A 21978-nucleotide genomic window follows, 5' to 3' on the forward strand; every position below is an offset into this window, starting at 1 on the left:
ACACATTTTTCCTTTATATTGCATTTTTGAAAGAAAGCCACATTGACAAAAACGTCATTTAAAAATTGAATTTCAACGAGACTAATTTCAATATAAATTATTCGATTGTCATTATAATCAATTAGTTGGTCTACAAATAAATGTCACTCCGATTGTAGGGCACTGATTTTATTGACAATATTTTTTGCACTGTTCTATATATAATAATTACACTTTTCTGTTCATTCCTTTTTTTCTGAACCATTCGCACATGAAGAAATCAACACTTGCGTCCACAATAATTTCTCCGTTCACTCTCATTCCACTGCGAGCATCAAAATATTAAAATCTTTTTTAGGTTTATCTCAAATCTTCATTACTTTTATCTCCACACTACGAAACATAAACGAAAATATGCGCAGTGTAGATAATACACAATGGTAGGTATATCGTTGAATATTATCTTATAGCATAATAGGCATAAAACATCATTGTATAAATTAGACATATATAAAATCTGCAGTATCACAAGACAAAGTTTTTCATCTACGTTATGTTCTCATTTTGCTATACAATATCCATTCCTGTAGAATGATATAAATTGTAGGCCTGTTGAGGACAAATTTAACCATTTATTCACACTAACTATTTATTCCATTTGAATTTCAGTGCTCGCACCGATTTAAAAGAAAATTTTGGAAAACCTCTCGTAAAGCTTACAGACGTTGATGTGCAGCTGTAAAGATATGGAAAAATTAACGTGGCTGAAAGAAATTTTGACGAGAAAATTAATTTTTTGTTGCAATATGCATGCTGAGATTTCCATCATCAATTTTTTCTGAAAGAAACATAAAAATGTTGACGTTCGTTTATGATTGTAGTTGAATATTTCATGTAAATAATTTTTTTACCATTTTTTTATAAACCACGTTTACCGACAGTCAATATTCGTTGAGTTTCATGTAGATTAAAAAGTTGGATTTATTGCAAAATTCTCATGGAATAAAATGTTTCGTTGAGAAAAAAACGTTCTCGAATAAACGCACAGCACCATTTGACCACTCGTGTGCGTTACTGTTTCGAAATGATATTCTGTCTTTTTTCCTTACTCGTGCTGTTAAAGCGTAGACCGTAACAATTTATATTTTGCATATTTTTTTACTTCAACCGCCTTTCTCAACAATATTTTTGTTCGAATACGATTCTATCGATCGATATTATATATTAATAAGCGTTTTCCAGTTCTTCTACATTTAAATGATTGCGTCAATTTAATAGAGCTATAAATTCTTCTATTATTCGTTAAAACTATAGTCTATTCGTTCAACAAACCTCGCACGCTTACATTTTCAATTTATTTTTCTTTCATCATTTGGATTTTAGCACAGGCTTCGAATATTTGTTTTTCTTGTGAAAAAGGCGTTGTACATTGTCCTTGGTATTGTGTAATTATAAATTTTAATTCTTCCCTCTCCCTGTCTTTCTCTGTACTCTTAATAAAAATTTTATTTGGTAAAGTAGAATCTCCAGTCGTTTCGATGATCAACCATGGAAATTCCACAATTTATTGCATTCGACGCATTCGCATTTACACGGATGAATGATTCTTTTGCTCGGTGACTAGTAATTTTCACACACACGCACACACACACACACAACAAGTACAATGGGTTTTTCATTCTCACAAACCTTTCATTCCTTCGTACACAGTCTTGCATCAAGAATTCCTTGTAACAAACAACAACACGTTTAATAACGATAATACTTTATGATAACGCGCGTGTTACGTATGTATATAATATATATATATATTTAAAATCTATTTGCCCTCGAAATCACCAAAAGAACTTAATGACGAATCTGACTATTCATTCGGTTTTTTCTTTGACCATTCGCCCCAGTTGTATCAACGGCTCAGTGATCCTCGCACCATTTGTACTCCGAAGATCCGTCATTCTCGTGATACAAGCTCAAGCCGATTTAGCACGAAGATAAAAACGATAGTACAATGAATAATTATATAAAATGATCGTAAAAACGATTTACAATGTTCGTTGATCGTTGCACTTCGAGTTTCGTCGATTTTTAATTATCTTTCACCACCGCCGAGAGAAAGAGAGAGGGAGAGTAAAGAAGAAAATAAAGGACAAAAAGTTGCGCTGGACGCGTGACCCCGTGTGCGTAAGCGTTTTTCGTTCGGCTAACACGTGTGTACAATGTTATTATTCATGTGGTGAACTGGACGGCGTCGTCAATGTGAACAATTAAAATTGGCTTTCCTGGATAAAGTGAATTTTTACTTACAATTACCAGCGACATACGAGCGAATCTGTGTGAACTTGGAAAACAAAAAAAACGCGGATTCGAACGTGTCGCTTGAATTGCACCGGGACAACTTTATCCAGAGTTAAGATCGTCCGACAAATCTTCACTGGCTATCATCGTGGCTTCTCAGAAAGCCTCGCAAGTTTTATGTACCAACTGTAGAAACCTTCGTGGCAGATAAACATTGCCCTTAAAGTTTCCTTCCTCGTCAATTATCGTTGATCATTATTTCTCTTGGTACAGAGTTGCATGTGGTGGAAATTGATCAGCTGAAATGTCTACATTGAAATTAAATTCCCAACGGAAAATTTGCTCTGGCAGTGATTTGTCTGACGAACTTAATTTCGCATAGATTTGTCGCAGCGCTGGGTCGAATCCTTAAGCTTTTGGTAACTCGATTCTACAGTCTTTGAATTTAAATGGATCGAGGAGTGTAAAATCCCGGATTTAAATGATTATTGCCTACGGATTCGAATCGTAAAAATTTTTTAGCGATATCCGCTGTCTTGCAGACGCTCCAGTTTGACAATCGTACGTGTAAGTTTTTATAAATATATTCAGCAGTGCAAATTCGTTTTTTCAATAATCACAACAAAGCGGTAACTGGCGAGACGACCGTTTTCTTTTTTCACTTTGTTTTATCTTCAGCCAAGTCCGTTCACGCACGATTAGGCTCGTTTTTTCTTGGTCCCTGAACCCAACATTGTTTAAGAAATATTTAGTATACAACTTATCGCCGATGCAGCATAACAAGAAGCGTAGTACAATTATTTCTCAATAGTTTTTCTTTCATTCGGAATTATAAATATTATTTGAATTCGCAGAGCTTTCGTGGAGCGTGGTTTTTGCGTGAGAGCGATTATTTCAAAGCGCTGATACTTTGAACACCTTTTATTTAGTCACGTTATAAAAATCAACGTCTCGAGATCTTTCGGTTTTATTTCTCTTCGGCAAATTGTTACCACACGTCGTATCGATCTTGTTATATACTTTTCGTTGTTTTCGTGGTTGCTGTTCTTTCGCGCGTGTGTTTTCGTTAAAAAGTCCAAAAGGTTCAGGGATTTCTCGAGCATCTCGATCGATCTTTCGTCGGAGTACATTGTATAAACGCATTTTTTTTTTTTTACTTTTCTGTTTTCTTCCGATTATTTGTGCATTCAGTGTAAAATATTAACCGTGTTTCTGCGAGTGTAAATTCCTTCGTTTAGCTCAGTTGAGGTGGAACGATCTGAGCAACGGGTTTGTTCGCTTCCTTGTTTCATAAATTTAACATAAAATTATAAAAGCCCTGCGATTGTACAAACTACGAAGTTGAATTTTCTCAGGCAACTCGAAGCTTCGTACCGCTTTCCAGCCATCGCCTCTCTCACGTTTTATCCAATGTCTTTGCAACGTATTTACGCAGGTAATAAAAATAGTCGAAAAATTTGTTGGGCTCTACGTCTCATGGTAATGTAATAAAATGACAAAAAATATTTTCGCCAGGCATATGCTTCGCTCGTAATTCGTGGAGAACGATTATTGCCCGATTAGTTATCGTGGTTGAAACCATTGTGAATTTGTAAATTTAATAATTCGCCTTCTCCCGTTATTAATTAGCACTCTGCTATTTTTTGTTTCTCATTTATCCACCAGCTCGAATAAGCTCTTTGGAAAATGAGCCAAAGGTGCCTGCCTGTCCTCTTTATTACGCTTCACGCAATCGTAGCCAGCTCGTGAACGTTCGATATTCGTCAACTCGAGGATCGAGTTGGAAAAAAGGTGAAAGGAGTGTTGTTCTTGAAGCGCTCGGACTAGCAGCACGCAGCTCGTCTCAATAAGAGGATTATTAATTTTCAAGATCTCTTCTGCGCCCACTTGAGATCATCGACTCGTGGCTTATAGCCCGTCAATTTTTCAATTATGTTCTCGAGAACGTACCAAAAACGAAGCTTCTCCAAGGGCCAATTTAACCAGCCCGTTGTTATGCAAAAATACGTCTCGTGCGGTGCTACGTGGTGCACGCGATGATGTCGTCGCGGTAATATTATACGGTGATCTTGCAGCCACACGACCCAACCGGGCAGCCCGAAATACGTGTGCGACCACTTGTGAATCTGGATGAAACGAACAAAAATTTATCGTTAGTATTCAGAAAATCATGAACTCTTCATTCTTTTTTTTCTTCTGTTTTGATTTCGACGACGAATTTTCGATCAATGAAATTGAGAAAATTGAAAAAATTGGTGTTCGACAAATCTGAGAGGTTTCTGAGCTTCTTTAAGATTTTTTAGACACCACTGCGCGTCCTTGAAATCACGGAATAGGTGGGGATCAAATGTTAGAATGACTAAAATATCGAACAGCTAAAATCTCGAGTTTATAAACTTCGAATGATAATACGGAGACAGATAGATTCGACTAGAGCTTTCAATGCCGAAAATAAATAAAGCAGAAACTGCAAGGTTTGAATCACATCAAAAATAGAATGTACCAAATCGCCCATAGGACGATGACTAAAACATCGATTTTTCGAAAATTCGACTATCACTCTTTCGATTCATAAATTACTAGAGTCAGCGATACTGTGAAAATTCACAATTTTGAAAATATAATAACGAAAGACGAAATATTACTGAGGCTGAAATAATGAAACACCAAAAAAAGTCGAACAGTCAAAATAGCGAAACGTTAGAAAGTCGATCGATCAAAATAAAGAAATGCAGTGGATCTCCAAATACTCGCGTCTCACTCACTCGCTTACTCAGACCGGTGATCTCCAATTTTAAACATCGCCATTTTGACTTTCGCCTTTTCACTTTCGATTTTTTGCTACTCTATATTCTGGTCCGTCTGTAAAACAATTACTCTCCATTTTGAATTCGAAAATATGAACTTTTTACATTCGGATGGTCTGTTAAAATTGCACTCGAAATGAAAACTATTGAAATATATATTTTCGGGTAAATACGAATTCAAAGAAGGAATTTTTTATTAAACGCCCACTCTGCTGAATAGTCGATCGGGAACAACAATTTCGAATTACTTATTTTTCTCCAAAAATCTTTTATCACAACTTTTAAGTAGTTTCGGTACAGAAGTCTAAATATTAAGAAATTTATCAAATTTGGTGACAATGTTCTTCAACATCAAGTGCGAAGACACAAATTTTTTCAAAATTTTCTTCTACTTAGTTATCGAGTAATTACGCATTAAAGCAGATTTCTTATGCCCGGAATATATATGGAAACGCTATGCTTATACGCGTGAACTTTAGTGATCAATTACTCGATAACGGTGTAGAAAAAAAATCTTAAAAAATTTGTATTGTCAAATTTGGCACTAAAAAATATGTTGACCAAATTTTATAAAATTCTGAGCTTTTTGAAATTTTTTATGTTTTTAGCATGGTCTAGCATGGCAACATTGTATCGCCTGTACCGAAACCCCTTAAAATTTCGAAATATCGACCGTTCTAAAATTCAGTTATTCGACATATTGAATCCCACCCGGAATAGTGTATTCTCAACAGCAAATATAGAGGATTTTAAAAAATCGGTACCTGGTTGGTGAATGCGACAAAAATTGCCAGCTGGAACCAGTAGCAAGACCATACGAACTTCCTCTGCACCTCGACTTCCGGCAAGGTCAGAAAGTCCCAAGTCATCTTGCTCAAAAACGGTATCGTAACCATAAAATTGTCGCCATTCGTCTCGATGAAATCGTGACGAGTTATGCTCGTCGGATCGATGTGATGCTCCCGAAACGGCCTGAGAAAATTCTTCGAAAAAAAAAAAAAAAACAAGAAAACAAAAAAAAAACAAATGAAACAAGATGATTAAAAAAAGAAAAACGTTCGGTTTTTTTGTTCGGTACGTCGAAAAATCATTGAACGGCCAGACATGCTTTGCGAATAAATAAAAAGAGCTTTGAAAAGTGGAATGAGAATTTAGGATTAAAATACCTTTCCAAGAATCGGCAGTTCTATCGATCCCCACGTGTCAGCGGCCCAATGAACGAAGCCGGATCCAAAGTCGGCAGTCACGATACCGCACAATGCAGCAAATGCTATTGAACTGAGATTCTCGAGTCTCAGACGTACGACGATAAAAATCGAGTTCACTGCCATCAGAGTTATGCAAATGCCGACGCAGACGCATTCCTGTGTTCTCTTGCCTGTTTCGCGTTTGTCAGAGGAAAAAACACTTGTTAAAACACGAAGGAGCAACGAATAAATCGCAACGAGTATCTTGGGCGATCGAAAATAAAAAAGTATTCGTGGGAATACAAATAAGCTGAACGGAAAAGAGAGAGTGAGAAAGAGAAAAGGAGACGAAGCGGAAGAACGAAAAAACTGTTGCGGAACGCGACTATCTCGCGACAGTAATTCGATCGCGTTTGATATCATTAGCTTTGACAGCTCGTGAAACGAACACGAGGCTCAACCGTCGCTAACACGAGATTGCCCGCGACGGAGAATGTCGAAACAAAAAAAACGACTCGTAATACGCTATCAAAGAGAATACACATTTTTCAACTCGATTATCACTGCGAGTCTCTTCAATGGACGTAAGAAACACGCCCGTTCCGTTTATGTAACTATATAATTGTGCATCGTCGCGTGTCGTTCGATATAAGGGAACACAAAATAATATTCGTCGAATACGAAAAACGCTAGGACACGGCTTCTCTTTATTTTCTCATTATTTACGTATTTTCTCTCCGTCCTTCCGCTACACACTCTAACTGGGTTTGCTCAAGATGATCTCGCGCTCGGAAAGGTGGGCGGAATGTGTGTTTTGTCGTGACAAAGAGAACGCTGCGAGAGGGAAGGACGACGAATTCAAACTGGCACACTGTTCTCTTTTCTTATCTCGTAATTATTTGATGGGAATGTTTAATGGAGAAAAAAACGTGTATTTATTTATAAATTGTGCTTTTATCGCGGTTTTCGCGGTTTTTTTCGAGAATTTCTCGTCCGACATCTTCAGAAGCCGCCATTTTGTTGACGTTAAAGCGCGAACGTTTTGACTCGAGTAGTCGATCGGAAGTTTATTGAATTTCATTTTATTTCGATACGTTTTAGTTGGAAACCGGCGTTTTTCTTTGAAAAATAAGTACGAAAAAGGCTCGATTGCCGAGAAACGAAAATAAATTGCCGTACCGAATGTCTCCGAGAAGTTGGCTCGAGTTCGGGGAAAAACGGATAAACAATAATCGAGAACGCAGACCGCGGCTGAATAGATAAACGCGAGAGAATATTTGCACTTTCATTTCTACGGTAATAATGTTAATTATTAATTAACGGGGTCGACTTACCGGTGCTGTAAAGATTGGCGAGTTCCTGTGCGCCTCTGTGATTGGGTCCCCACCTCGGCACGGTACGATCTTGAGTGGGGGTTTTTAGAACGACGGAATTGGCGTTGGGATCATCTTCGAGCATGGAGTTCTCGTAAATCTGCCGCTCGGTTTTGACCGGTGCCAAAAAATTGGTTGCCATTGTGCAGGCCGCGGAAGCAGCTTGTTCGAGGTGAGGCACAGCCGAGCCTTCCATGTCGGTCTTACCTTTTTATTTTATCAATTAGTTTTCGCGAAAAATTACTTTCCCTCGACAAAATAGTGAATAAAAATAAGAACCAAGCGATAGAGACGCTCGGTCGAGAATTCGATGAGCTCAGGCGCGAGATCGCGGCATGACTGTCTTGACACTCCAATGAGTTCCCGCTCACGCGGTCCCTTCGGGATTATAAACGAAGAACGCGTGACAATGCGAACCAGAATCGGCAACGCTCGCAGGCGGTTTGTTTTCTTCGCCTTCGCTGCCTTCAGTGTTATTTCGAATGATTGTTTTAATGGAATTTATAAATAGCACAAACGTTCTTTAGCTCGTATATGGAATATTTTTTTTTTATTTTCCCACCACCAATCACGTACGGTTTGAGAATATTTTTTTCACACTGCGCAGCAGATAAGCATAACCACGAAAACGGTTACGTCAATCGTCGCGCTTCACACTCGCTCCGCACCGGCTACGCGAAAGTTTATGGCACATTTTAATTTTAAGACATTCATTATGTCTGCTCCCGTTCTTGAGAATCGATTTTTTAAATCAAAGACTGCGCTTATTTCCTCCTCTTAGACGACTCCGAGGGATTTGTAAGAAAGACGCGCGCTTCTCTCTCCCAGCCAAAAAATCAGTCTCGTTTTTTTATCTACTTCGTTTTAAGGCCCTTTGTTTATAGTGTAATCTTTTGGAGAGAATTTCTCAGACTTAGGATATCAGCCTGACGGATTGATAAGACACGTGTAAAAGCTTTCGTAATTATCGTCGAGTTGCAAGCAGCAGGAGCGAGCCCCGAAAGGTCCGTTTTGCTTCGCGACTCGATTATTTTCAGGTTAGCAAATTTTTTAAATTCTTTTTCTCTTGCTTTTTTTTAGCGCGGCTATCGAAGAGGAGCGCGATTATTCGTTGAGTTTTGCGTCGATTGTTCATCGACGTAGGAACCATTTGTTTTTGCTTAAGACACGATGCTCATTTTCTTCATTGTTCTTTGGCTTCTTCCTCACATCTTTCCAAGACAATCTTGCTTTTCATTTTTCGCCCTCGATCCCCCGACACTGAAAAGAATAAAATTGAACAATTTCGTTACGGCTGTTTTATCGCGGTTCGTCGATTTCTCTTCAAAACTAAACACTGCGATATGATGGATCGTGTCATCGTTTTAAACCGCTTCGCTTACGTCGGATGACAATGAACAAAAAAACCCTCTTTTTTGCTGCTACTCGGAACGGAATTGTTATTGCATTTCGAACGAACTCTTCGACGAATTTTCAAAAAATAATCCTGCTTCATTATACACGACACTCGCACTTTCTTGTCCCCACGCTTTTTCTAAGAATTTTTGAATTTATTCTCAGAACTACTCAAGGCGGTTATCTGAACGCGCGGTCAGTTTTCAAGCACACGGAACGGCCTAAAATCCAAATTCCAATAAAATCATCATTTTAAGAAATCCACTACACGAAAAATATTCATCCGGAATTTTCTACCAGCGTAAATAATGTTCGTACAACCGTTTATCAGTTCGTACTTTACACATGAACATAAAAAACGTTTCAGTCGTATCAATTGTTTTTATCTATTCCTCCGCTTCGCTCAACGTAAATCGTAAAATACGGGACGAATTTGTCAAAGTTTATGTGGAATAAAGTTCATTTTTATTCTCTTCAGATAATATTTCTCTTTTCTTATGATAATTTATTTCAAAATGTATTTATTTTGAATTGGAATTGAAATTGTCGCGATAAAATGGAAAATACAAATTTTGCGTGCGCCACGACGGAGAAAGAGAACATTTTTTTTCGATTTCATGACACGAGCTCAAACGGTCGTCACCGGGCGGCTCAAACTGTCACACTTTTTAACGATAATTTACTTGAGTTTCGGGTAACGAATTTGAGCGAAAGAAGTCGACGAACTCACCGATTCAATATTTCGGAAGCGATCCGCGAACTATTTTTCACTGCGCGTCGTTCGTCCATAATTGTGCAGTGAATAATATTCGCAATCAGTCACCACGCATTCGGTGGATGCGTGCGAGTTGCGAATAATAAAACACGCACACGCGACACACGAGAACATGAGACGCGAGAGGAAAAGTTCGATCAACTTCGAAAAAGCACGATGCTCGCGTGCCGGCGTGCGTGTCGCCAGAGCACGCAACGGCTACCCAAACGGCGGACTGGTGGAGCAACATTGCAAAAATTGAACAATTCACTAGTCTACAGTTGAGTCGAAGCTACACTGCGCGCAGTACGAGGGAACGTCGATAGGGTGACATGTGAGCAAGAGATTGAGGGAAAATGCTCAACTGAATAAAACAACGGACGAGTTTCCTGCAAGATCTTCGAATAATAATTGTTTATTAACTCTTGAGTTTGCTGTTTATCTTTGAGCGGAATTTCAGAAGCGAATGGCAGGTTGATGCGATAAAATCGATGCTCAAGCTTGTGGGGAGGAAAATTCAATCGGAGAATTTAAGACGTCGCTGGAGCAACGCAAGTTTTTCCTCTCGTCGGCGAGTATTTTTTACGGAAATTCACGGAGTTTGAAAACGACGGATTTCGAAGTGTTTTAATCTACCGAGTTACGAAAGGCAATTGTCTTTCAATCATGACCATTTTTTCAAGCAAAATTCGATTGAACATATTCGACAGATTTGGCTGCGGTGTTTCTAACGATTATTCGATATTTTCTCAAGTTTCGAGTCCACGGAACAATCGATTGTTTCCATTTTTTCCATTGATGCATTTCAAACAACTTGTCAAACTCAATTTCAATGTTTTTCAAAGCTTAAGTGTTCTCGTCGTCGCTATGAAAAATTCCGTTACGGATAAGCCTCGCTCGCGGCACTCGCATTCGTCTAGTGAATTATTTTGAAAAAAGTTGTCATCCACCAGAAAACAAACATCGATTCGAAACTAAATCGAGTTGGAATAAATATCTAGTGATTGAGGAAGATCATTGATTTTTGAAATAGAATTGAAATAAAAAAAAATAAAATAATTGAAAAGTGTTGTGAAAATGTTTTCTTTTGTACAAAGAGATCAACCGAGACGAGGGAAGGAAAGAAGGGAGAGAGAGAAGCGTGAGCGTGAAAATAACTGTCGCAGTGTGAAGAAGCTCTTCTCGCGTGAATACACGGATGAGTAAGTCAAAGAAAGAGAGAGATAGAAAAAGCGCGATATAAGATCGGGAGAGGACGGGCAGATAGATAAAGATAGATAAAAGGAAGTATAGAGATAGATTTAGTATTCGAAGACGAGAAAAAGAGAGGAATAGGAATAGCGAGAAGGCGGACGAGGTCGAGTGAGTAAATTCCTACACATCCGCGTTAAGCTCGTCGTCGAAATACCAAAAAAAAACTTTGAAAAAACATGGGCACCTGAAAACAGTGATCTTCAAAAAAATACATAATATCTATTTAATGAAAGTTAAAATACCTTTTTATCTTGAAATATCATAGGTTCGAAGAAAAAAAACGTCGTTATATCACATTAGTTTATTTTATTTCGAATCTCATCGTCGCTGATTATTTAACGTGAAATGAAAAGATGTCATCTTTTTAGATCTCACGATTCGATAGCACCGAAACATTTCATAGTATTTTCACACGCCGAAAAGGCCGAGTTATTATTTAACCGCAGTGAAAATTGACTTTTAGTATAAGATAGAAAAAAAAGCTGCGTTTTTGTATGTCACATACGCACACTCACACTTTTCAACCCACACGCACACTCAAAACACGATTTTTCACGTTTGTCGCGAGAGCACTGCCGGCCCGAGAGTCGTCGACGACGTGCTGTCTTCAACTACCACAAGTCCTCTCTCTTTCTCCCTTCTTCGTTCTCTCCTCTCGCTTTCTCTCTCACACCGCTTCTGTTACGTTTTTTTGTCTTGTTTTTTTTCCTCGTAACTTAGGAGCGCCGCGCGTCTCGCTCACTACTACTCGGGCTCTCTTTACGGACGAACCGAAGAGCTCTCTCCACTTTGTTATATATTACTCATCTATAGAATGCTACACATAGATATATCATGTGCCCCTAAATCATCTATATTGTATCGTGAAAACTCGCGCAAGCATTTGTATATATACAAACAGATATGTGTATATTCGAGCCGTGAGAAATACACACGTTGAGAACGCGTGTGCAGAATCGACGCCGCGACGACGCCCAGCAGCGTCGACGTTCGCAGCGCCGTCTTACGTCTGTTATGACACTTTCGACTTTTCGTCCGCTCGCGTACTGACACCCTCCACTTGTCGCACACCGTTTTCTTTTCATTCCAGTAATCAACACGCATCAGATTTTATCGAATAATTTCACGCCTTAACGAAGCTTTCTGCTTCTGGTTTCGTCGTACATCAGTTTTTTTGACAGCCCCCCCTGATCGTGGCGAATGAATAGTAATCATTGCGCAATTTGTATTTCGGACATTTTATTTAGAAACAAGGAAAACCAACCCCTCGAATCGCTTCGAAATGAACACGTTTATTTCATTAGGTAACGGATTGGTGCAAAATTTTTTTCGAAATCTCGAAATTGTTGAACGAATAATCGAATTTTTTTTAATACTTTGTTGATTTTCTAGGATACTTTCGATGGTAGCAAAATTTTCTTGGTCTTGAAATGCACCTTTTTTGCTGCTGACGATCTTGGTCGAGGGATTGTTGAAAATTTTCGATATTCAGTATTTTCATTACGTAAAAAGCGGACTATAGTCTCCAGAAATATTTATTATTAAAAAATTCATACAGGCGAGCTTGAAATATGGCAGATTTTTTTCAAATCGATTTCTAAAGCTTCGATATATGCAGCATCATATTTTAGCTAACAATTGTGAGTGTTCTTATTATTCTTCGAAATAAATGAAAATTCGATGACTTTTTGACTATTGATCAATACTTTAACAAAGGAATTGGCGGTTTTCGACTCTAACCGAGTTCGTTGAGTAGCGCACCGCAGCAGAGCTTGATAGTTCAAAAACATCCGGTAGGGTGACATAACCGCACAATCGCGACGGCATCGGCCTCTTTATTTTCGTCCTTTTTTTGTAAATCTAGAGTAAATGGTATATTCTGTGTACGGAAACGAATTTCCGAGAATATTTCTGTTCTTTTTTGGTTGTTTCGTTGGTAATAGACTCGCCGACACACTTTGGACGATTCTCACACACGCGATTTGTCGGGAACGACATTACAGTTTAACGATCCCTAACGCACGAGCGCGGAGAGCGAGAAAGAAACGAACCGGCCGATTGTGAAAAATTTATTGGGCGCGTGCGTGTTGTCTATCGCACATCTTCTGCCACACACAAAATGCTGCTTCGAGGCTTTGGTTACGTCGCCCCGTGAACCCTTGTTAAATAAAGCGAGCGTGAAAATTGCGCAATTACGTATCGGAAACAATATTTCGCGTTTATCTCAGGTCAACATAACGAATTTGTTTATTATCGTCCTATCAACAAATAAACTGAAGGTGTACACATTGAAGGGTTTTTTTCTACGCTATTCATTTGGCCACTGTAAACGTCGTTACATCCAAGTTCCAAGGTCGTGACCCTTCAGGAAGCCGTACGCAACGACTAAATAAACTTCAAGTTCAAATATGCCACCGAGATATCTCGATCATTATTTTATTCCCACATCAATAGGTTCAAAAAACTGAACAATTTCGCGTAGCGTATTTTCAATTATATATGGGTTCGTCAGAAACTCTACCGTAGTCGTGACAACCAAACAACAATTGAGTTTTTTCACGTCCAAAGTTCGAAACAAAAAACGCTAGTGCGACGGCCTCGCAACGTGTGCGTAGAAATCAGTTGCTCCAACGATTTGGAACGGGATTGCTCTTGTACAAAACAAACATTTCCACGGAGATGGGGGCGCTGCCCAAAAGCCTGAAAAACGTGACAACGGCTCAACTTTTTTCTTAGGAAACGCTCGCTTTTAATCGATTGTTTATTTTCAAATTTACAGATGAAGAATATTTGAAAGTCGCTGATGAACTCCATCATTTAAAAATCTCTTTCCGTACCAAATAAATCCGAGTATTTGAGATGAGAACTCGTCAAGCTCCATTTCAATTTCTTTCAAACCTCACTCGTTTAGCATCGCGACAAAAAAAGATAAGCTTTTTGCCACTATTCGACCACATTTTTCGTTCGATTATTTTCGAAAAAGTTCCCACCGTTTACAAAGCTACCAAGAACAAAATAAAAAATCTGGGATTGAATCCAACCGTAAATATTACTGATTTTTTTCATTCAAATTGATCTTCGTTTTCGACGATTGAAGCCAACATGGGGATTTTTCCCAGAATTTTTGGTGTTGATAAAAGTTGTTTGAAATTTACAATAAAGAAAAAAAAATTATAATGAAAAATAAGGGTTTGAACTCCTGATATAGAATAATTTATTCCTTCACATTGAAACGTACATAAATTTTGGACTGAAGATCGGTGACTGACAATTTTGAAAGCTCGGTACGAAAAGTCGTCTGAAGTTGATAAAATTGCATGCCTCGCGGGGGGTACGTAGAGTTCGTTAACCTTTAACAGCTCTTAAAAGAGTCGTTGTTATGAACACACGTATAACCCGACGACTATAACGTCCGGTCTCGTCTGGTTTCAATGAAGATTCCACTTGATTAAAAAATTAGTTCTCTCTCTTTCTCTTTTTCGTTCCAAGCTTCATATCCATCCGTAGTCTTCTCCGAGAAAGATTGGGCTTTCAATAAAAAGCCGGTTCGATCTGCTTTCAATAAAAAATTATTCGTTCGTCCGCTTGTCATTTACTTTGTTTCGTCAGCGTATATTAAGCACGAAAATTAAACAGAGAGAAAGCAAAATGACGAAAGATTGAAAAGTGACGCGTGATAACAAAAGCGCTCTCGTATAGTAGCTTTCGAAGAAATCAAAAATCGTATTTTTGAACCGATCATAGCCTTGAAGCAGAACATCAATTTCTCATTATTTCATGAATTCGTTGCGTCCGAACTCGGGAGCTTTGCACTGAAACACCGACACACAACTCCGTTGTTAACCCCCTTTCGGCCTCCTGCGTTCGGCTGTCGTTCCATGAATTTATTCGACAACTTTTTCACGTCGCCCGTGTTCAAGGACTTTTCCAAGCAGTTGCTATCTTTCTCACACGTCGCGTTTAATCGGGAGTTGAATTGAGGTTATTTTCCACCGTAAAGTGTACGTTCGAAAAATTAAATTTAAGAAGCCCAGAATATTCAGTAACTCGAAATTCAGAAAGTCTTCGGAAGATAAAATCGAAAATTTATCTCTCATCACCAATGAATGTTCTGGTATGCGGTGATTCGGATCGAATTTCACAGCAACAGACGTCGGAAAAATTTGGAAAACATCAACAAGCTTAATGAAAGCAGACACCGGGGCATCCGATCGTTTTTGTTGCCATTGTTATTCATACATAGCGACAGCGACCGATCAGTACATCGAACTGTTTGTATAATGAATGCGATGTTGCTGCGATAGAGCAACAGCGTTTCAATTATCATGAAACTTGTTTGATTTCAATGACAGGAATGGATTGAAGTTTGTGATCGAGTCGGAGCTTCGATTACAGAGCAGAGCGAATGCTTGAGGCCACGTAGCTCGAGGACAGGTGCACAAAATCGTTGGCGACACGAATATTTCATGTTCTCGACTCATGTATGTACTTAAAATGGGTGGAAGGGTAGAAAAAGGGAGGAAGCGAATATGAGTATGACGAAGGAAAAAAGTATGTAGCAATAACTCGTAAATTCAAAGGTCTCGTGCACCGCTTGCTTCGTTGCCTATGCTTTATAGTACACACATATGTCGTTAGTATTCGTAGTGGTTTCGCCACTGCGTTATGATTTTCACCTTTGCGTGATCGTCGAATAGAAAAGAGAATAACAGAGAGACTACACACGCTTTAACAGCGACCAAAGCTTCGTGTGTAGTCAGTAAATTGGACGACTGCACACAAAAATACAGGCGTAGTCATGATTGGTCATGACTTGAAATCTATATTATGTGAGGTTATAAAACTGTTAAAGCGAATTGGAATCGTCGTGTGGCGCAGTCTGGCGTCGTTTCGTAAAACTCCATCTTTCGTATAAGTTTTGTTTTTCTCCGTCATCAATAAGTTTGAGAAACATCGCTGTGGACCGTACACCGTTTTTCGAATAAAACAAGAATTACTGTTGAAACTAATTACTTGAAGGAAAAATCATTTATTTTTGAAGATTCGTGACTGTACGTACGATCGAATTCGATGTCGGCTAGGGACTAGGGACAACCGTAATTCAATCTGCGCGTGTTTTATTATTTGTCGATATATTGAGCTCGATCGAGCACGTTATCGTAATTATTTTATCTTACGAAGTGCGCGTCTCGGCAGTCCCAAAATACTTTTTCAACGCGATCGACCCGGAGTAGAATTTTGTCGACTCCATCATTACTTGAAACTCCAAACTTCATAATTTTCGATTTTTGCGCTGTGCAGAATCGTCGAACATTCCCGGTCCTGTGCCCTCGAGCTTGCAAACAAATGAAAATTTTCCGCCGATATTTTTGTGGAATTCGTCGCAAAAAACTTACTCGATGCATGAATATAGTGTAGGCGCAGCGTTTATATTTGTGAAGTGAAATTCCCAAGGCCCCACATGAACCGAAGATGACCCCGGAATATGGCTTTGTCCTTTTATATCGATCTGGCTAATCTATATACACATTTATAAACGTATATATGTATGTAAACACACTTTCTTGACGAACAAAGTTAGGGTATTGAGTGAAAAAGGCGTGTGTGAACTGAAAATGCGCATGTTAAAAACCGCACCTTCTGCTAATCGGGGAAACGTCGTTAGGGGAGAGTGAACTTGAACTTTGAACTCTACACACGACGCTTCGAGGTGTATCATATTTTGCCTCGAGAACTAGGTGTGATGTAGGATGTGAGAAAAAAAGAGAGCAAGGCTGACACATCAAGGACAAGAATAGTTCGCTCGTTTCATACTAATTACAGTTTTTTTTCTGACAAACCTAAGTGTTTTGTACATTTATTGTTTTTTTAGGACAAATAAAAATTTTCTTATCAAAAAATCTTTTGACATCGATATGTACAAGTATCTATAAATAAAGGACTAATTCGAAGGAAATAAATTTCCTCTTTACAGGCACTAAGACGTGATTTTGCCTCCTCTGTAGCATCGATTTTTTTTCGTCTGATCTCTGGCCGTATTCTAATTCCGAATTGAATACATTCGTATAAAGCGTTTTTTGTTTCGATTTGTTGCATCGATTAATCAATAAAAATGCGTCCTGAAACGTGTTCGAAAAATATTGGTAATTTAGTTGATTTTTCTCGATTTTATTATTTTGGAAAAATGGTTATAATTATGAAAAATTAACCGTGAAATTTAAGTTGAATTATCCCGTTAATGTTGAAATTGAACTTTTATTACATTCGTGAGAAACACGAGACGGTTATTGGTCGCTAATATTTTGATACGAGTTTGCTTGCTCAACCTGCACGACCTTCCATCACTGAAATATTTATTATAGGTCGATCGAAATTTCTATACTTCATTCGTGATGAACTACAATCCACGTACACCCGAATAACTATTTGCGAACAAATTAGACGATTGTAGCTTTCATAACAGCCGTACGTATCATCGCATATTTATACGTAATAATTTACTGTACTGACTGTACACATCACGAGTCGAAATCGCACTTCATCCTCCATTGTTCCGATCGTCACGAGGCAGGATTGCCAAATTTCGAAAAACAGCGCCTGGCTATAGGCAACACACTGAACTTTGATGATGTATGTAAATATATGGGAAATGGGAAGGTATTGTATGCAGCTATTTGCTAGAAAACTGAACGGATTCGGTGAAATAGATTTATGTGAAAAATTACCTGAACTCACTTTTCCGATGGGAAATAAAACGTAATAAAGTTATTTTTTATGTTTTTTGTCGTGAATATTCTTTATTTATGGTTGGTGTCTTAGATTGCATTTAGTATTAATTGTTTCATTTGTGAGATTGGCCGGTGTTCCACCTTCGGGTAAATTTTACCCAACGCGGTACCTAACCTTTGCTACCAGATAAAGTTCACGAGAAAGTGGAAAAAAAGCGAAGGCTTACGAGAAAAAATCGCCGAGGTTAATCTTTTTTTTATGATCATTTGTCACAGGAGAGTATATAATATATTTAACGTCAATAGCAAGAAAAGTTCTTACGATACACCGGAAATGACGCAAATTTTTTGTATTTATATACGGTACCAAAATAATTTTGGCTAATTAAACATGCAGGCTATATATATAACGTTTCGTTATGAATCGGTCATTTCATTCATACTTACACGGTTCAACATATATATGTACATAATAATATAGGTAAAATGAATAATGTCCTTTGTGTATATAGAAGCACGTGCGCACGACTCGCCGCCAGTTCGTAATTTCGATGTCTAATGTCACGGAGAAAAAAGACGTACTTGAAAATTCGTTTTGTTCCGTTTCGTGCTTGATGACAACGATTTCGGGCAATGTTTCGATGTTTAAATAGCAAGAGCGAATATTAACGTAAATGTGAAGGTAAATCACCTCATTCAATTGTGGTGTGGCCAATGAAATATTTGTGTGCCCTGTGTATTTAATACAATCATAGGATTATTTAATGGAAAGGAAAAAAAAATTTTGCATTGTTTTCACTGTCTGCCCGTGCATCGCGTATTGTAAATAATTTGAGGTACACGATGAAGCTCTCGAATTTTCGTGAGAACGATAAAGTTTTGTTGTTAGGAGAAGGCAATTTTTCGTTCGCGGTCTCATTGATGGAACATAACCTACCAATAACAATAACAGCGTCATGTTACGAGACCTCAATTCTTCACGATAGCACAAGGAAAAATGTAGATTCTCTACAAAATAATGGTCAGTATCGAGGAACAAAATCAGATTAACGAGAAAAAATGAAATTTATCTTCACCCAGAGAAATTTAGACTTTTTCGTTTTTAGGACTACGAGTTTTGTTAGGAGTCGACGCGACCAGTATTGCGGATCATCCTGCCTTGAGAAACGAAACTTTTGACAAGATTTTATTTAATTTTCCCCATGTCGGGGGTAAAATGCGTATAGATAAAAATCGCGAATTGATCAGAAAATTTTTTACCACCGTGGGATTATTCCTCAATGCGGACGGCTTGATTTTAATGACACTTTGCAATGGCCAGGGTGGAACTCTAGCGGATAGAACTCAAAGACGCTGGGACGACTCTTGGAAAGTTAAAGAAATGGCTGCTCATGGAAATTTTATTCTCAATCGAGTAGAGCCCTTTGATATTTCAAATTTTCCAAATTACAACTCAACCGGCTATCGAGGATTAGAGAAAAAGTTCCATGTTGAAAACTCTTTGACACACTTTTTCAGTAAAACCGAAGCTCCGGCGCTTGAGCACTTTGCCGCAGGAATTCCATTAGATTACGACGTTCCAATTCATCTTCAGGACAATATTCATTATCTAGATTTAGTACCTCAAGGAGATCAGGACTTTGGCAATTTGAATCCACCCATGTTTCAATTCAATATTACTTTCTCAATAGACGAAGATTTTCGGGAATTCAAATTGTTTGTCATTTTGTATAATTTTGCTGGGAAAATCGTGCGCAATGTCGAATTTGTTAGGTCTTACAAATTTCCTAGTGGAAAAATCACTAACACTTATAAGATAAGTTATCAATCGGACGTTATACCATTGTACAGGCAGAGAGTCATAGATATTCATCGACGAATCATAGCTGAATTGTTATTCGATAATCTTGATGTTATAGTGACAAGATGAAAGTAATTTTGTCTTAGGTAGAAATGTACAGAGCTGTTAATATGTATCTATAATATAGTTAAAAAATTGCTCTACCGATAAAGAAAAATGCATAGGTCTTTGAATTCGTCTAATCGTCAAAATGATTTTGTAATTTTTATGAAATTATAAATTAAGAAATAAAATGTTGACAACTTTTTAATCGTATTTGCGTGAAAATTAGACTGCGAACTGGCACTTGTTATTTTACCATGAAATTGTATCCTAATTCTCTAATATGGAAGATTTAATTTTCTTTAGCGATTGTTCAAACTGTAGTTACCTCAATTCAAATAAATTCATGGAAGACTATGAAATCTACTACCTATCACATTAGATTTATATTCGTAACAAGTAGCTTTAAGAAAAAAAAACAATTTTTTATGTAAATGAATAAATTTTTCGCTAACAAATAATTAACTTTGCATTTTAATTAATTACAGATGAATTGCTTGAATCGCCTCCGACTTTCGACGACATGCAGCCGGATTCGAGAGCAATATTTATTAGCACTAAACCCAAGAGATTCATTAAAACAGAATTTGAATAGCGATTATAAATTCCAAAGGACAATAAGTTTAACAGTGTTTCGTGAAAAATGGATGCCAACGGCTCTGAGAAATTTGAAACCGAAATCACGTCAACACACCGAACAATGTTTCGTCGATGTTAAACAGGTGAAAGCATTCGGAGGAGTTGGAGGTGACGGAGCTATTAGTTTTCTCCAGTTATGGGTCAACGATAAGGCAGGACCGGATGGTGGCGATGGAGGTCATGGTGGACACGTCCTTTTTGAGGTAAACAATATAAATACAATCATTTTCTTTTATCACAAATATAACGCACAATGGTTTCTCCTATTCATTATTGTAATTCTCAATTTAACTCGTGTTTTTCTGTGATAATTAAAATATTTCAATTCTAAATTCAGTTTGATTCTAGAAAAGTAGTTATTAAAATGTTCATTTCATAGAAAGATTCTAGACGAAGTTTTTGCCATATGGTCCAAAGTTTTCGTTCATCAATTACTTCAAGATGAACCGATTGGAATTTACAGTTTTTCGCAACTTTACTAAATTCATTATATTTTTATGTTGTTTCAGGTCTCTCCGGATGTTAAAGATCTCAAAGGGGTCAAAAATATTGTCCAAGCAGAAAACGGTGAAAAAGGGTATTCGAAAGACTGTTGCGGTAAAAATGCTGAACACAAAGTAATAAAAGTACCAATTGGTACGATAGTACGTAACACGAACGGTGACATATTGGCCGATCTTGATGAACCAGGAATGATGTTCATCGCTGCCCGAGGCGGTGCCGGTGGCCACGGAAATGCGTTTTTCACATCACCGACTCAGCAATGCCCACAGATTTGTGAATATGGAGCAGTTGGAGAGGAAAAAGAATATGTACTAGAAGTACGAAGTATGGCACACATTGGATTGGTAATTAATTCCATTTTCTTATTTTTCTTCATACGAACAAAACATTTCTTCAATTAAGGCAACCTTTCAGTACAGAGTCTTTAGAAAATGATTCTTCAGCTTTTGCTTACAGTACGAAATTCAAAGTATACAGAACATTGAACAAAATTTTAAGAGTCAGTGATGATAATTGTCGATGAACTGTTACTCCGAAACAACTTTTTTAATTCATAAACAATGATCATTGTATAAAAAAAAATAAGCATTCAATAGAAAATGTTTGTATTTTTTTCTTGAAAGATCGGGCTTCCAAATGCCGGAAAAAGTACATTGTTGAGGGCGATTTCACGTGCGAGACCGAAAGTGGCTTCGTATCCATTCACGACGTTGAGGCCACATTTGGGAATGGTTCTTTACGACGATTACGAACAAATCGCAGGTGAATTGTTATTTGGAAAAAACACTGAACAAACAAAACTCAGAAAAATTTCTGAATTTATCTAAACTACATATTTTTTGAATAAACTTTTTTCAGTGGCCGATCTACCCGGTCTAATCGAAGATTCGCACAAAAATCGAGGTCTCGGTATAACTTTTCTGAAGCACATCGAACGCTGCGCCGCACTATTGTTCATCGTAGACTTGAGTCTAGAGAAGCCTTGGACGCAATACGAAACATTGAGAAACGAAATCGAACAATTCAACAGGAAGCTTTTACGAAGGCCTACGCTTCTCATAGCAAATAAAATTGACTTGCCAGAATCGAGGGTATTTTCAACTACAAAAATGTTCTCATTAGAAGGCTTTCATTATTGGAAACAGAGAAAAAAAACATAA

The 21978-nt window shown here is 37.9% G+C and overlaps 2 protein-coding genes and 1 long non-coding RNA gene across 8 annotated transcripts in view; 1 reads left to right on the forward strand and 2 right to left on the reverse strand.

Annotated features, from left to right (window-relative positions):
* The window catches only part of LOC122410837 (mitochondrial ribosome-associated GTPase 2), a 28777-nt gene that overhangs the window by 6564 nt on the left and 235 nt on the right, over positions 1 to 21978 (forward strand). The window contains exons 1-5 of one of the 6 annotated variants that reach the window (XM_043419281.1): positions 17694 to 17800; positions 20164 to 20517; positions 20824 to 21162; positions 21442 to 21580; positions 21677 to 21909. In XM_043419281.1, coding sequence (XP_043275216.1) covers positions 20164 to 20517; positions 20824 to 21162; positions 21442 to 21580; positions 21677 to 21909 — 1065 coding nt within the window. In that variant the 5' untranslated portion in view covers positions 17694 to 17800. The other 5 variants (XM_043419282.1, XM_043419280.1, XM_043419279.1 and 2 more) reach the window with 5 other exon arrangements.
* Kua (Plasmanylethanolamine desaturase Kua) lies at positions 153 to 11853 on the reverse strand. Its single transcript, XM_043419287.1, has 5 exons — positions 11287 to 11853; positions 7603 to 8901; positions 6248 to 6459; positions 5846 to 6064; positions 153 to 4400 (listed from the first exon to the last, which is right to left on the reverse strand). The coding sequence occupies exons 2-5, from the start codon at positions 7835 to 7837 to the stop codon at positions 4140 to 4142; spliced, it is 927 nt and encodes a 308-aa protein (XP_043275222.1). The 5' UTR covers positions 7838 to 8901; positions 11287 to 11853; the 3' UTR covers positions 153 to 4139.
* Positions 16862 to 17646, reverse strand: LOC122410845 (uncharacterized). Its single transcript, XR_006261024.1, has 2 exons — positions 17254 to 17646; positions 16862 to 17163 (listed from the first exon to the last, which is right to left on the reverse strand). It is a non-coding gene; the product is annotated as an uncharacterized lncRNA (long non-coding RNA).

Source organism: Venturia canescens, chromosome 5 (assembly GCF_019457755.1).
Source record: "Venturia canescens isolate UGA chromosome 5, ASM1945775v1, whole genome shotgun sequence".
NCBI lineage: Eukaryota > Metazoa > Arthropoda > Insecta > Hymenoptera > Ichneumonidae > Venturia > Venturia canescens.